This window comes from Cnephaeus nilssonii, assembly GCF_951640355.1.
Source record: "Cnephaeus nilssonii genome assembly, chromosome: 16".
NCBI classification, from domain to species: domain Eukaryota; kingdom Metazoa; phylum Chordata; class Mammalia; order Chiroptera; family Vespertilionidae; genus Cnephaeus; species Cnephaeus nilssonii.
In genome coordinates this window covers 41,607,536-41,622,980 of record NC_137087.1, presented here as the reverse complement: position 1 = coordinate 41,622,980, position 15,445 = coordinate 41,607,536, and the positions used below count along the sequence as shown (strand labels likewise).

Below are 15,445 nucleotides of genomic sequence, written 5' to 3'. Positions count from 1 at the left end.
CATTCCTGAACATCACGTATATATTACTGCTTTGAGACTTATCAGCACCTGGGGCCTCCTGACCTGAGATCTGGGGTGTTTCTGATGAGGGGAGCAGAGATGTTCCAATCCTAAATGCTTCAGCGGGTTTGCAGGCCTTCCCACTCACCCTCTAAGGCTGAGGACTGCCCTCTGCCCCCTCAGACCCAGCACCCACGCCAGGCCTGGCTGCTTGACGTACCTTTGGGTTTTCAGAGAATTTGGTCCTTGCCTCCGTTGCAGTCCAGGCTGCCTGGCTCTCTTGCCCTCCAGCTACAGTCTAAGTTTTCTGATGGTAGGACACAGGTTTCGTTCAGCGCTCTAGTCCCAACGCTGAGCTCGGTGCCTGACAGATGGTGAATCCCACTGACAAATGCTCTGTGACTGGTGTGTGCAGTCCTTCCGTCTCTCTGCCAGCCTCTTGCTGGTGACCTGGCTGCTTCCCAGCTTGTTTCCTGGCTGGGGAAAATGATCCCCAGAGTTTTTCCTGGGGGTTCCAGCTCTGAACTCCGTTGTTGTTAGCTGCACAGGATGGGTTCTTCTTCCCTTGGCCTCGTTGAGTTCTCTCCTCCACTCTCTCACACTGTAGCCAATCTTTTTTTCTTTAAGATATGACTTAAAAAAATTTTTTAATTGATTTCAGAGAGGAAGGGAGAGTGAGAGTGAGATAGAAACATCACTGGTAAGAGAGAATCATTGATGGGCTGCCTCCTGCACCCTCCTTACTGGGGATCAAGCCAGCAACCTGGGCAGATGCTCTTAACCGGAATTGAACCCTTCAGTCTGCAGGCTGAAGCTCTATCCACTGAGCCAAACCGGCTAGGGCTACTTTTATATTTTGATGTGGGCATCACAATATACCGTTTTAATTTAAGCAGAGAAAACAGAAAAAAAAAGTGGAAAACAGAAGGTTTCATTGGGACTGCAAGTGACTTGCATCGTTGGAGGGTGCGGTTACAGGTGGGGGTGTGGAAAGGGCGATATTGGGGTGCTGGTCATGGTAGATCCCCCTTCTCTGTCTTTCTTTGTCAACTTGTTCCTTCTTCTATGTCTCTCCCAACTTCCTCCCTTCCTTTCCCCCCTCCACTGGGTTAGAGCCTGGCAACAAAAATGATGAGAACACCACTGCCCCCAAAGCTTGACGTCTGTTGGGGCGGGTAGATGGATTTGCAGTGATCTTTGTGGCGAGTCCCGCCCTCGCTCTTAAACCACCCCTGAGAGCCCGGGGCCTTTCTTCCCTCCTCCAGGCTTCTGAATCCCTAGGGGTCTGCTCTCCACTTTGATATTTAGCCTCCACAATTCTAACCTGTCTTCTGCTGTATGTGGCTTATGTGCATTTGTTTTGTCTCCTAGAGTTTGTTACAAACGCCTTGAGGGCTGGGACTACTTTTCTGTGACCTCCTGTTAGCCAGTTTGTTGGAAACAAGTTGACTTTCTCAACTTTTACGATTCCTCTGTATAACCCTGCTTATTGCAAGCTCAGAAACAGTACCTGGATGGAGTGAGGATGATTTCAGGGAGCCGTGGCACCCTTGCAGGTCTGTCAGCTGGAGTGTGTGTGTCATTTTAGAGCACTCAGCACTGATACTTGCTTTTAATCAGAAATCACAGCAGAACAGTTGGTTCTGAGGAGAAACACCCCCTTCTCCAGAGTAATTCATTAAACTGTAACTACAAGTGTAATGTGTGGTCCTTATCACACAGCAATGGAGATAGAAGTATTGTCTGAGAAGGGAGTTTAGCATCCTTGATATTTATTATGTCACGTGAACATTTATCTAGTCTTGGTATGTACGAGACACTGTGCTGCTAGGCAGCTTTTCAGAGATCCTCTCATTTAATCTTCACAGTATCTGTTCAATCAATATTATTATCTCATTTTACAGAAAAGGAAATGAAATTAGAAAGTAGCCCTGGCTGGGTAGCTCAGTTGGTTAGGGCACCGTCCCAATATGCCAAGGTTTCGGGTTCAATCCCTGGTCAGGGCACATACAAGAAGCAACCAATGATGTATAAATAAGTGGAACAAGTCGATGCCTCCCCTCCCCTCACCATGCTATCAACTCCATTTACTAAAAAAAGTTAAGTAACTTGCCTGGGGTCACACAGCCAGAAGTGATGGAGCCAAGATTTGAACCTAGGCTAGCTAACTCCAGAGCCCATGCTCATAAATACTTGCTGAATTTAAACATTAAAGGCACTTTATGTAAAAATGTCATCAAAACAGATGAACCAGAAATATAATTGTGTGGTGGTCTCCCACTAGTTAAGCGGTGATACTTGAAAGTTTTGAATATTTCCTCTGTTGTGAAAGCATCAGTTTCATTCAATCAGTCAATCAACTGATGGGCTGGATATTATGGAGCAGGAAAAAACTTTGTTCATACTTCAAAGAAAGGACAGAATTTGAGACTTTGGTTCCCTGCTGTGTGTGTGTGTGTGTGTGTGTGTGTGTGTGTGTGTGTGTGTAATTTACATGTATCTAAATTATGAGGCTGGATTTCCCAAGGTTGTTTGGGGTTCCATGAAAAATTCCACTGCTACATGTTTGCTGAATTCTGTGTTTCTTTTCATGTATCTGCTCAATAAAAACAAGTTGTTAAATATGAAACTAAATGCAGTTTTATTTGATACTTTTATCAGTTTTTTAATATGAATTCTCATTAATTGAAATAATCTATTAGAACATGTGATTCAATTTTTGGTTGGGATAATATAAATAGTCTGAGGACTTACGGGGATGTAATGCACAGCATAGGGAATACCGTCAATAATATTGTAATAACTATGTATGGTCCCGGGTGGTTACTAGAATTATTGGGTGGAATCACTTCATAAATTACATAATTATCTAAACACTATGCTGTATACCTAAAAACTAATATAAAATAATATTGCATGTCAACTGTAAATGAAAAATAAAAAAAGCCCCCCACCGCCGTCTAAAATTTGTTTAAAAGATATCGATTTGAAAGGCCACTATGTGCCAGAAAGCAAAATAGATGTAGACTCTGCCCACTGGTGGCAGGAAGTCTAGTTGGGAAACTTCACATGAAACAAATGTTCACACAAACAATCATATAATTATAAATGGTGATAAGAGCTATGAAGGAAGAATACAGAGTGCTATGTGAAAGTTTAGTAGGGGAAGCGATTTATACAGTGGGGGCCATGGAAGGCATCTGGACCAGTGACATTTAAGCTGAAATATAATTAAGTGAAAATTGGGCCACTCAGAACAAGCAACACGTGCAAAGGCTCTAAGGCAGGGAAAAACCGGTGAGAAATTGAAACATGTGTGTAGAACTTAATGAAAGAGAGAGATGGCGAACCTCCGTTGAAAGGATGTCAGAAGGAGCAATAGAGAAAATATCCCTTAGAAAAATCCAGCATAGAAAAAGAATACAGAAAAAATAGTGCTTTCAGTTTACAATGTTCTCATATCTGTTGCCTCAGTTAATCTTCACCGTGAGGCAGGGAGGGCAAGCATAATTATGGTTATTTCTACCACTGAGGATGAAAGCTCAGCCAGGTACAAAGTTATGCAGATTTTTGTTCCATGATTCAGACTAGAGAGGCAAACTGTGGGTTCTCTGGGAAGCCGGAAGGGAGCGGGTGCAATGAAGCATAAATAACCTACCGCTATGCTGTGTGACCATCTGAAAAACGCAGGCTGTGAACTAAATTTCATAGCAATTTAATAGTAAGTGTTTTTTGGCTGCCACTCTATACCTACCTTTCTAGGTATTTCTGTAGACAGAAAACAGAATCTTGCATTTTGGGGAGTGACTTTTAAATTCGACAGTTTTTTAATTTTGAGATTTATATATCGGAAGAAATTTGAGCGTAGGCTGCCCATATCTGACTTGAACCTAAAAATCGGTGGAGTCCGAAGGGTTAACGAAAACGAGAAACTACAACTCCCGGCAGGCCTCGGGGTTGGGTCTTCTCCCCCGCCCCAACCCCTCTCGATTCCGCCAGGGCAGGAGGCGACCAATGACGGTTAGGTATTTGAATAGACCAATAATATAATGAACTATAATGAAATCGTTCTGGCTTAGAAGGGGCGGCCAAGTCATCCAATCGTGTGGAAGAGGGGGAAACACTTTAGCCAATCCAAGGGGCGCGGGGGCGGGGCCTAACGTGGGGGGGCGGTGAAAGAAGTTTGCTGACTAAGATGGCGACTGAGGCGCTGAATGAAGGGGAGGTGCCAGCTCGCGAGTCCGGGCGGAGGTGAGCCGAGTCTTTGGTCCAGCTGCCTAGGAAACGAGGCCGTGGGCTGGTCGTACTGACGCCTTTCCTTTGGGTGGTGGTGACCCAACGGGGCCGGACTTGGTGCCTTCCTCCCAGGACGTTTCGCACCCTGGCGCCTGCTGGGGCTGGGGCTGAGGCGCGGTGGTCCCGCCAGGCGCTGGGCGTGAGTCGGGCCCCCTTGGCCTTGCTGTTGCCCGTGGGTGGTCGGCGTTGACTGTAGACCGACCAGTGGGCGCTGCCGCCTTTTCCCTGAGACTTTTTTTTTTTAAACATATTTTATTGATTTTTTACAGAGAGGAAGGGAGAGGGATAGAGAGTTAGAAACATCGATCAGCTGCCTCTTGCACACTCCCTACTGGGGATGTGCCGGCAACCAAGGTACATGCCCTTGACCGGAATTGAACCCGGGACCTTTCAGTCCGCAGGCGATGCTCTATCCAAACCGGTGTCGGCCCTGAGACTCATTTTGATGGTGAGGAAACGCGAACCCAGAGCTGTTCAGCTAATTCCCCGACGTCACACCGCGTTGGCAGAGAACTGTCAGTACCGTTTGCTGGGCTCAGCGTCGGTGTGTGTGGTTAAGTCAGAGCAAGGATTTGATTGTCAGTTAGAAATGGGCCAATTTTGCCGAAACCGGTTTGGCCCAGTGGATAGAGCGTCGGCCTGCGGACTGAAGGGTCCCAGGTTCGATTCCGGTCAAGGGCATGTACCTTGGTTGTGGGCACATCCCCAGTAGGGAGTGTGCAGGAGGCAGCTGATCGATGTTTCTAACTATCCCTCACCCTTCCTCTCTGTAAAAAATCAATAAAATATATTAAAAAAAAGAAAGAAATGGGCCAATTTAAAACAACACAGTTTTATTGTGGTAAGATCACTTGACAAGAGACCTACCCACGTAGCAAATGTTTAAGGGCACGGTAACAGTGTGGTTGGAGTAGGTACCATGTTGTATAGCAAATCTCTGGAGCGTCTTCATTGTGCTGAACTGAAACGTTATGCCTGCTAGTAACTCCCCTTCCCCCAACCTCTCCATCCCCTGGCGACCACCATTCCATTCTTTAATTCTATACTTTGACTATTTTAGATACCTCATATAAATAGGATCCTGCAGTAGTCCTTTCTGTAATTGGCTCATTCATGTTGTCACATATGTAGAATTTTTTTTTTTTTAAAAAAGCTGAGTAATATTCCATTCTATGTATGTGTGTACTACATTTTGTTTATCCGTTCATCTGTCCCTGGACGTTTAGGTTGTTTCCACATCTTGACTGTTGCTCGTTGTGCCCCAGTGAGCATGGGCGTGCTAATATCTCCTCCAGATCCCGGTTTTCATCCTTGTGGGTAAACACCTAGAAGTGGGATTGCTGGATCATGGAGTAGCGCTATTTTCAATTTGTTGAGGAACCTCCATACTGTTTCCCGTAGTACCTGCATCATGGTTCATTCCCACCAGCAGTAATACAGAAGTTCCAATTTCTCCACATCCTCATCTTTTTCCTTCTTTTTTGATAATAGTCATCTTAACAGATGTGAAGTGATATTGTGATCAGGAACAAGGCATGGAAGCCCACTCTTGCCACTTCTATTCAGGGGATAAGTAAAATTGTCCCTCTTTGCAGACATGTTGTTATATATAGGAAATCCTAAAAACTCTTAACAAAAAAACATGTTAGGTCTACTAAATTTAGTCAAGTCACGGTATGCAAATCAACATACAAAATTCAGTTGCATTTCTATACTTTAGTGACTATTTGAAAAGGAAATCAGGAAAACGGTCCCATTTCCAATAGCACCAAAATGAATAAAATACTCAGGCCAATATTCACCTCTCAGCTTCAGTTTTTTCATCTGTAAATGGAAGTAATGATGTCTATTCCAGAAAATGTCAGGATTAAATTAGACAATTCTTTTAAAACCCTTAGTACTGAGCCTCACAGGTAATAAAACCACTCAATACTTGATAGATTTTTCTATTTCCTAGAACAACTAAAGAACAGAGCAGAGGGTCTGCAGTTTAGGAAATCATTACTTCTGCAGAGCGTTTTCTCCTAAGCAAGCACACCAAAATTTAGTATTTCTGAGGAAGAATTTCCAGCTGGTCTTGCCCCAGTCTTGAGAACTTGCTTGTCTTAATTGATTACATATCCTATATAATCCTACCTAATAAAAGGGTAATATGCAAATAACCATCACTCCGCTACGCCCACTATTGGGCGGGCAGGAGGCTGGGGGGCGGGACTCGGGGTGGCCTCTCGGCGGCCGCTGAGGGGGGACCGATAGGGCCAAGGGGGGACCGATGGGGCCGGCGAGAGTCGTGGTGGGAGCGGCGGCAGCGCCCAGTCCTGCCCCTCAGCGATCGCGGTCGGAGAGGCATAGACGCCCGGGTCCCTCCTGTCAGCGATTGTGGTCGTGGTCGGAGCGGCACCCGGTCCCGCCCCTCAGCGATCGCGGTCAGAGCAGCGGCGGTGCCCGGGTCCCTCCTGTCAGCAATCGTGGTCGGAGCGGCACCCAGTCCCGCCCCTCAGCGATAGCGGTCAGAGCAGCGGCGGCGCCCGGGTCCCTCCTATCACTGAGGGACCTGGGCAGTGGCGGTGGCGGCGCCCCAATCGCGGATGGCGGCGTGGGGCCCGGCAGCTCCTGCCCATGCTGCCGCCGCTGGGGTCCAAGCCCCCACCCTGAAAGAGGGCGGAAGGAAAACTGGTGCCAGTAGCCAGGTGAAGGAAGGTCTATTGCACGATTCTTCGTGCAAAGGGCCTCTAGTATCCTATATAATAAAGAGCTAATATGCAAATGGTCGTCACGCCCTCACACTGACTCGCTGTAATGGCTCAGACACTCAACAATGGGGAGAGAGGAATTGGGACCAGCCAGGCACAAATGAGCTCTCAAGAGAGGAATGGGGACCAGTCAGGCACAAATGAGCTCGCGAGAGAGGAATGGGGACCAGCCAGGCTGTGGCCTGGGAGAGGGACAAGCCGCCCACCCTGTGGTCCCCGGTGCCAGCGTCTGCGCCTGCAGCCTGGGAGAGGGACAAGCCGCACGCCCCGCGGTACCGGACATCAGCGGCTATGCTTGTGCCTGTGGCCTGGCCCGGGAGAGGGACAAGCCACATGTTCCGCGGTCCCGGGCACGAGCAGCTGGGGCTGCGGCCCAGCAGAGGGACAAGCCGCCTGCCCCGTGGTCCTGGGTGCCAATGGCTGCACCTGCGCCTGCGGCCCGGGAGAGGGACAAGCCACCCACCCCGTGGTCCTGGGCGCCTGCCGCTGCGGCTTGGGCAAAGCTGCCTGCCCACGGTCCCCTGTGGCTCCAGCCAGCCTGGGCGAAGCCGGCCTGGGTCTTTGGTGGCTGTGGCTGGCCAGAGGGAGGGAAGCCCGGGTCCTGGGTGCGGGGCAAGGCAGAGGCAGTTAGGGGCGATCAGGCCAGCAGGGGAGCAGTTAGGGACGATCAGGCAGGCAGGCAGAGGGGTGAGGGGTGATCAGGTAGGCAGGCGGGCGAGCCCTTAGGAGCCAGCGGTCCCGGATTGCTAGAGGCAGTCTGACATCTCCTGAGGGGTCTCGGATTGGAGAGGGTGAAGGCTGGGCTGAGGGACCCCCCTCCCTGTGCATGAATTTCATGTACCTGGCCTGTAGTATATTTATGGTTCAAGACAGAGCATTCATATTGGACGTCTGTTGTTGTGCTGGCTGTTGTCATTTTTTAAATTTAACAATCTAAGGGAGAAGAGGTCAATGCCCCTGACCAAATAGTCAAGTATTGCATGTTGAAAATTCTTGTGGCACAAGTGTTGAAAATCCCTGAAGTAGAGTGTTCTTATTTACACTGTGTCAGTGTAAATCAGGTAACTTTTTAGTTTGGTGTCTCTTGGTGTTTGCTATACCAAATAGGAGATTCCAAGTCTTGGGAAGCTGGGTTTATGAGTGGGCATTGAGCTCCTTCCCTAGCTGAGATGAGCATGATTGAATGTGTTATTAAAAATTTTATAAGGAAAAAAATTTATAAGGAAGAGTTTTCCACTTTTGGAGCTGCCTATAAATGGTTGACCATTTTTAGAGCAGAAAACATAGAGGGGATCAATAAATTTGATCGGATCATCCCTTGTTCTGCTGTAAGATCTTGAATTATGATGAAAACCTGAAGACAAAATACTGTTCTTTAGCGGAAATAGTTTAAATTCCTTTAAAGGATGTTGCCAATTGAATTTAAATTTTAGTGATAGTATTAGTTACATAATCAATAGGTATTCACAAAATCTGATCTGAACCTGAAACCGGTTTACCAATTTCATATTGTAAAAGACAAGTTAGGTTTCTGAAAGGCTTTTTGAGGGCAGGACACATGTATATTTTTATTCATATTCTCAACTTAGCACCTTGCTGACCGGTCACGAGATAATTGGTGTGGACACATTTGGACATGGAAACATGAGCTATTTCATGACTGGTCAGCAATGTGTTCTTATTAGTTTAGCTTTATGTAAGTGGCCAATAATGAGTGAATAATAGTCTTTATAATTTCTAAGGTATAAAATATTACTTTGTGGTGATAAATACCATACAGATTCTTGTTTGCCCTTTAGATGTTAACCTTTCTAATGTTCTGTTGATGGTGTGGGCCCTTGTATTCCATAAAGTGTCTGCTTTGTGCAGATAATACATACTTGCATTTTTAATATATTTTTATTGATTTCAGAGAGGAAGGGAGAGAGAGATAGAAACATCAATGATGAGAGAGAATCATTGATCAGCTGCCTCCTAAGCCCCCTCCCCCACACTGGGGAGCAAGACTGCAACCCAGGCATGTGCCCTGACCAGGAATTGAACTGTGACCTCTTGGTTCATAGATGCTTAACCACTGAGCCATGCTGGCCAGGCTACTCTAGTACTTTGAAATTTGTTCAAGTTAAGATAAAATATAATGGTCAAATATATTTTTGCAGACTATTGAAATATAAATTAAAGATAAGTCGATAATACCAAACCTAGGACAGCTATTCATAAGCACAGGACTTAGATTATAAATTTTCAAAATTTTTGTCTAAGAAATTGGATAGTGTTCCATGAAATCTTATGGTACTACTTATAAACTTTGAGCTTTGTTATTAAAAAAACAAAACAAAACCTTGCCAACTTAGGCACATGGGGCTATTTTATTCTTTCTCTTTATGTGCAGCTTTCACATTACCAGTTTAAATTTATATGTAGAAAAGGAAAGAAAAATAATAGCCTTGTATGTATTCCTATCTAATAAAGTGACACATTTAAAGCCATATTTCAGAGCTATGGTCTGAACATTGTAAAAGCAGTAAGAGTGCATACTTCTCTCAGGGCAGCAAGTCAGGTTTAGACAACTTTAAATATAGCTCATATTTTGATAGATTTGCCAAAGTTGTGGTTCTAGGAGAAGAGATCAAGTTAAGCAATTCATTAGGGAGGAAACTTTAGTTTTGTGGGTATGCAGTTTTAGTAGTAGTCAGCCAAAAGATACATCTGCAGGATATAGGTTTTGCTTCCTTGGACTTTTCAGATTCATGGCTTCAACATGCCTCAAAAAAACACATGCAATTCATTTTTCTGTAATTGATTTTTTAGCTGTGGGTTCTGTTTCTAGTTCTTCCACTAAGCATATCACCTTTCGTGCAGGGTTCCATCTAGTGGTAAAACTAATCATTGCAGACTCTAAGTAGGTTATAAAAATTATCTTTTTTGAGGGGTGGTAGGGCTTACCTTTATCACTCTTGGGATAGTGGCCTAGTATATGCATTTAAATACTGAAGCAAAAAAAAAAAAAAAACTGAAGCCATTTGCTACCTTTGTGTGCCTGCATACATAACCTAATTCTCCTGCTTCTGGCCATCTAAAACTTTTATGATGAGGAAGTTAACTTTTAGTAAAAAAAGAATAAAAAACCTTTTAGTATATACTAGTACTTTGATTGTCTATGGTATTTACATCAAGTTATAGCAAAATTTAGGTCAAAACTACTTGGTTTCTTAAAATAATTTTTCATGAAAGATGCTGATTATAAAGATGAATATATGGAATAATATAATCAATACTATTTTCCTGTTTCTCAGCTTAAACAAGACTTAACATTTGCCATATTTACTTCAAATGAAACCCTCCCTTTTCCCCATAGCTCAGTGATTTATCACAAGAACATTGCTAGCATCCTAGAAGCTCCCCTCATGCCTCCTCTTAATCACTAATCCCCACAGGTAACCATTATCCTAAAATATATGATAAATAAATCTCTGTTTTTCTTTGTAATTTTACCACTTAAGCAAGTATCTCTAAACACTATAGTTTTGTCTGTTTTTTTAAAATTTGATATAAATGGCATTATATAGTAAATAGTTTCTGTCTGTGTGTTTGACCTCTTTTGCTTATCATTGTATGTGAGATTTATTCATGATGGTGCATATAACTGGAATTTGTCCATTTTTATTGCTGTAAAATATGCCATTATATATGCTACAATTTTTAAACCATTCTGCTGGACATTTTGCTTCTAATTTTGGCTGTTTGGAAATTGATGTTTCAGTGAACATTCTTGTTTGTGATTTTTGGTGAACATGTGGCTGCATGCATTAGACATGGGATGGAATTGCTGGATCATACATAGGGTACACTGTTGTTTAACTTTAGTAGATAAAACCAAACAGTTTTCCTCAATAGTTGTACCAATTTATAGCCCCACTATCAGTGTAGAAGTGTTACTGTTACTTTATTTATTAAAATATATTTTTATTGATTTCAGAGAGGAAGAGAGAGGTAGAAACACTAATGAGGAGAGAGAATCATTGATTGGCTGCCTCCTGCATTCCCCGCCATGGGATCGAGCCCAAAACCTGGGCATATGCTGTGACTGGGCATTGAATCGTGAACTCCTGGTTCATAGGTTGACACTCAAACACTGAGCCACTCCAGTCGGGCTGTTACTTTCTTTAAACCTTGCTAATGTCAATATCTTTAATGTTAGCCATTCTTTTAAATATTAGTATGTCATTGTTTATTTTTTAAGAAGAATTGATTGATTTTTAGAGAGAGAGGAAGGGAGAGAGAGAAACATCAATGTGAAAACTCAGTATCAATCTGCTGCCTCCAGCATGTCCCCCTCCCGGGAGCTGTAACTGAGCAACACTGGCCAGGGCATGTCTTTTTTTTATTTTTTATTAAATATATTTCTTTGATTTAAATATAAATCATTGATCGACTGCCTCCTGCACACCCCCTACTGGGGATTAAGCCCGAACCCAGGCATGTGCCCTTGGCCGGAATCGAACCTAGGACCCTTCATTCCGCAGGCTGATGCTCTATCCACTGAGCCAAGCCAACCCAGTAGGGGGTGTGCAGCAGGCTGCCAATCGATTCTCTTTCATCAGTGATGTTTCTATCTCTCTCTCCCTCTCCCTTCCTCTCTGAAATCAGTAAAAATATATTTAAAAAAAAGAATATATTCTTCTATATTACCTTCTAATAGGTATATTATTTTGCTGTTCACCTTTAGATCTACAATTAACTTGGAATTGATCTGTGTGTATAGTGTGAGATAGATGTCAATTTTCATTCCATAGATGTTTAAATGTCTCAGCACCACTTAGTGAAAAGGGTATCCATTCCCCACCGATTGGCAGTGCCACTTTTATCCTGAATCCAGTAAAGAAAAGTAGAAAAAAGGAAGTGAAAAAGATATGAGCAGAAATTAATGAAATAACAAATGTAATAGAGGGATTCAACAAAACCTTGACAAAGCTAATAAAATTGATAAACCTCTAATAAGATTCATACATTAAGGAAGATAAATCATAAATTACCAGTATCAGGAACAAAGAGGAGGCCATCACTATGGAACCTAGACACATTAAAAAGTTCCTAAGAGGATGTTATAAACAAGCTTATGCCAAAAACTTTGAAAATTTATGTGCAATATATAAATTCCTAGAAATACACATCTTATCAAAATTAATACAAGAAGTAGAAAATTTGAGTAGTCTTATAACACACTAAAAACCTTCTCACAAAGAAAACTAGGCCAGATGGCTTCTTTAGCCAATTTGATCAAACATTTAAAGAAGAAATAACAATCTCCCATACACTTTTTCGGAAAATAGAAAAATAAGACACATTCTTCAACTAACTTTATAAAGCCAGCACAACCTTGATACAAAATCTATTGAAGGCAATACAAGAAAGGACATATATAAACATATATGAAGAAACCTAAACAAACTATTAGCAAACTAAATTCAGCAATATATAAAAATGATAATACATCATAACAGTATTGGGTTTATTCTAGAAATGCAAAATTGGTTTAACATTGGAAAATTAATCAGTGTTATTTACCACATTAGCAAAATAAAGGAGAAAAGTTATATAATCATCAATAGATATAAAAATTGATAAAATTAAGTACTGGCCCATGATTATGAATAAAGAAATAACCTTTATCAAACTAGGAATAAAAAGATATTGCCTGAATCTGATAGTCTTTGCCAAAATAATGGGTGGGGAAAGATACCGTTTTTTAATTTGCTTTACCCTGATATCTTCTAAAGTTGAGATTCTTTTCATGTTTATTAGTTATTTAGGTCCCCTCTTCTACTAGTATGAATTACTTGATCATATCCTTTGACTAATTTTCTATTGAGTTGAGTGTATTTTTGAAATAAATGTTAGGCATACTTATAAATCCTGAATGCTAATCCTTTTAGCATGCAAATGTTTTTCTCCAGTTTATGGGTTATCTTTTATTATTTTTAAAGTTTTAAATTTGTTTATTGTATTTATTATGAATGGATATGTTCACATAAATAAAAAATCCAGAAAGTACAAAAGAACATACAGTGAAAGTTTCTCTCCCACTCCTGTTCTTTCATGCAGTTCCTCTCTCCAGAGGCATTGTGACTTCATTCTTTAAGAACTTTGTTTATACTGTCATTTGTTTATAGAAATTTTAATGTATTTAAATGTATCAATCTTTTCTTTGTGGATTGTGTTCTTTTTACCTTGTTTAAGAAACATTTCCTCTGCCTCATTAATTTATTCTTCTATACTGTTTTCTAAAATTTTTAAAGTTTGGCTTTCTATATTTAGATCTTTATTCTGTCTGGAATTTATTTTTTTGTATGTATGATGTGAGGTAGGGGTCACCTTTCCCTCCATATTATACAACTACTTGTCCTTACACTTTTACATATGTGATTGTTTCATCTAATACAACTTTCTGTGTGACGGGAGACTATTGTTGAATTTCATCTGTATATTGGCAAATATAATGAACTAGTCCAGTTTTTAATTCCTGTTTTGCAGATGAGTGTGTAGAGTCCTAATAAGTACTGCCTTTCAGGCCCCATAATGTGCCCTTGTGTCCTGTAGCATGCCTGGAATTTGTGTAGGCTGTAATGAGGCAGGGAAAGGAGGGTTCCTTTGTCACAACAAACAAGGAGAAAGCTTTTCGCAGTCTCTTCGATTTACCAATGCCTCATCCGAAGCTTTCAGCTCTTATGTAAGAAATTTATTTTTTTTTGAGCAAACTTAGAGTTTGTATTAAAATAAGATACTGCAGAGTAGGACTGTTGTTATTGCTTAAATAATAGTATTTTTTCTTTAGTCCTAGAAATAACTGTTGTTATTGCTTAAATATAGTATTTTTTCTTTAGTCCTAGAAATCTCTTAAATTCTTAGCCATGCTTCTTGATATTCTCAGCTTTATATTGTGGGGTCATGTATTCTGTGGAAAGGAATTAGATACATTTACTACTTAGAGGAGTCATTTTTCCTGGAAGAGTGCTAGGTGTTGTGATGTTTTTATTGTGGGAATATTTGTATGAGTCAGGTGAATTTCAACTTTGCTTGACAGATGTGATTACTTGTCCTTTCTGGCTTGTGGTCTATGAACTCATCTGTTATATAACAGATGACTGTTTATATAATAAGGAGTAGCACAAGTCATCTTCTATAATAATAAAAGGGTAACATGCTAATTAGATCAGACGAAGCTGGGGCTGCGAGGGAAGCCCGGGTCCTGGGTGCCGGAGGGAAGGGTCCTGGGTGCCGGAGGGAAGCCGGTGCTGGCAGCCTGGGGAAGGAAGGCCTACTCTTGCACAAATTTCGTGCATTGGGCCTCTATTTAGAAATAATTTGTAATGGGTACAAACAACTGGTGATGGCTCTGCTACAAGAGATTGAATAATACTGTTCTTATATGTAGCATATTAAAAGTAAAATGTACAGTAGTTAGGTTTTAGGAAACACAGAATAGGGAAGGAATTATTTCTGAGTTAAAGGAGCTTTGCTAGGAATATAACCCAAGTAATGTAGAAAACCAGCTAAGATCAGGAGCCAACAGAACATTAAAAAAGAAAAATGATTCTAGAGAGAAGAAGGGAGAGAGAGATAAGAGATAGAGATAGAGAGAGAGATATTGATGTGAGGATTGGTTGCCTCCTGCACGTGCCCTGACCAGGTATCAAACCTGCAACCTCGGTATGTGTCCTGACTGGGAATCGAACCCACCACCTTTTGGTGTACAGGATGGCACTCCAATCAACTTAGCCACACTGACCAGGACTTGCTGAGTATTACTCAGTGATAGAAGAGTGAAATTAGAAGCAAAATACTATAGACTTTTTCAAGTGCCTTAGAAGAATCTGTCTGAGGAAAGGCTGGATTTAGATCATGAGTCAGAGGCATCCAGAATTGAAAGATTTTCAAATAAAACCTATTTCTGGACCTGGACAAGGCTGAATTAATATCTATATTTTTATGTACATGTGCCTTACATTCTAGTGAAGCCTTTTTGGTTATGAGGAACAGAATTCAAGAGTGTTTGGCTCAGTTAAAGGGAGTTGACCATAAGGAAATACCTACCTGTGTAGGGACCCAGGAACCAAAGAACCCTATGGGTAATTGTCTATGACACTATTTAGATTTAGTTTTAAGTCTTCAATGGAATCATCATGCTTACTGCCACATGGTTCCTGTGACAGTAAGCATGATTACCCTGAATGTGGTGGTTGGCAGCAATTGATCACTGCATGGTAAATACCGTCTAGTAGTGGCTGTGTTCCCAAGAGGGACTTAATTTGATGATTACCCATTGCTCTGTTAGGGGGAACAGCTGCAGGTCTGATGTTTTACAAGTATTTAACAGTAATCATTCAGGGTTTGAC

The 15,445-nt window shown here is 41.9% G+C and overlaps 1 protein-coding gene across 2 annotated transcripts in view; it reads left to right on the top strand.

Annotated features, from left to right (window-relative positions):
• Positions 1-4,194: 4,194 nt before the first annotated feature.
• ARHGAP19 (Rho GTPase activating protein 19) overlaps positions 4,195-15,445 on the top strand; it is a 47,104-nt gene continuing 35,853 nt past the window's right edge. For both annotated transcript variants that reach the window (XM_079793999.1, XM_079794000.1), the window contains exon 1: positions 4,195-4,251. In XM_079793999.1, coding sequence (XP_079650125.1) covers positions 4,196-4,251 — 56 coding nt within the window. In that variant the 5' untranslated portion in view covers position 4,195. The remainder of the gene's footprint in view (positions 4,252-15,445) is intronic.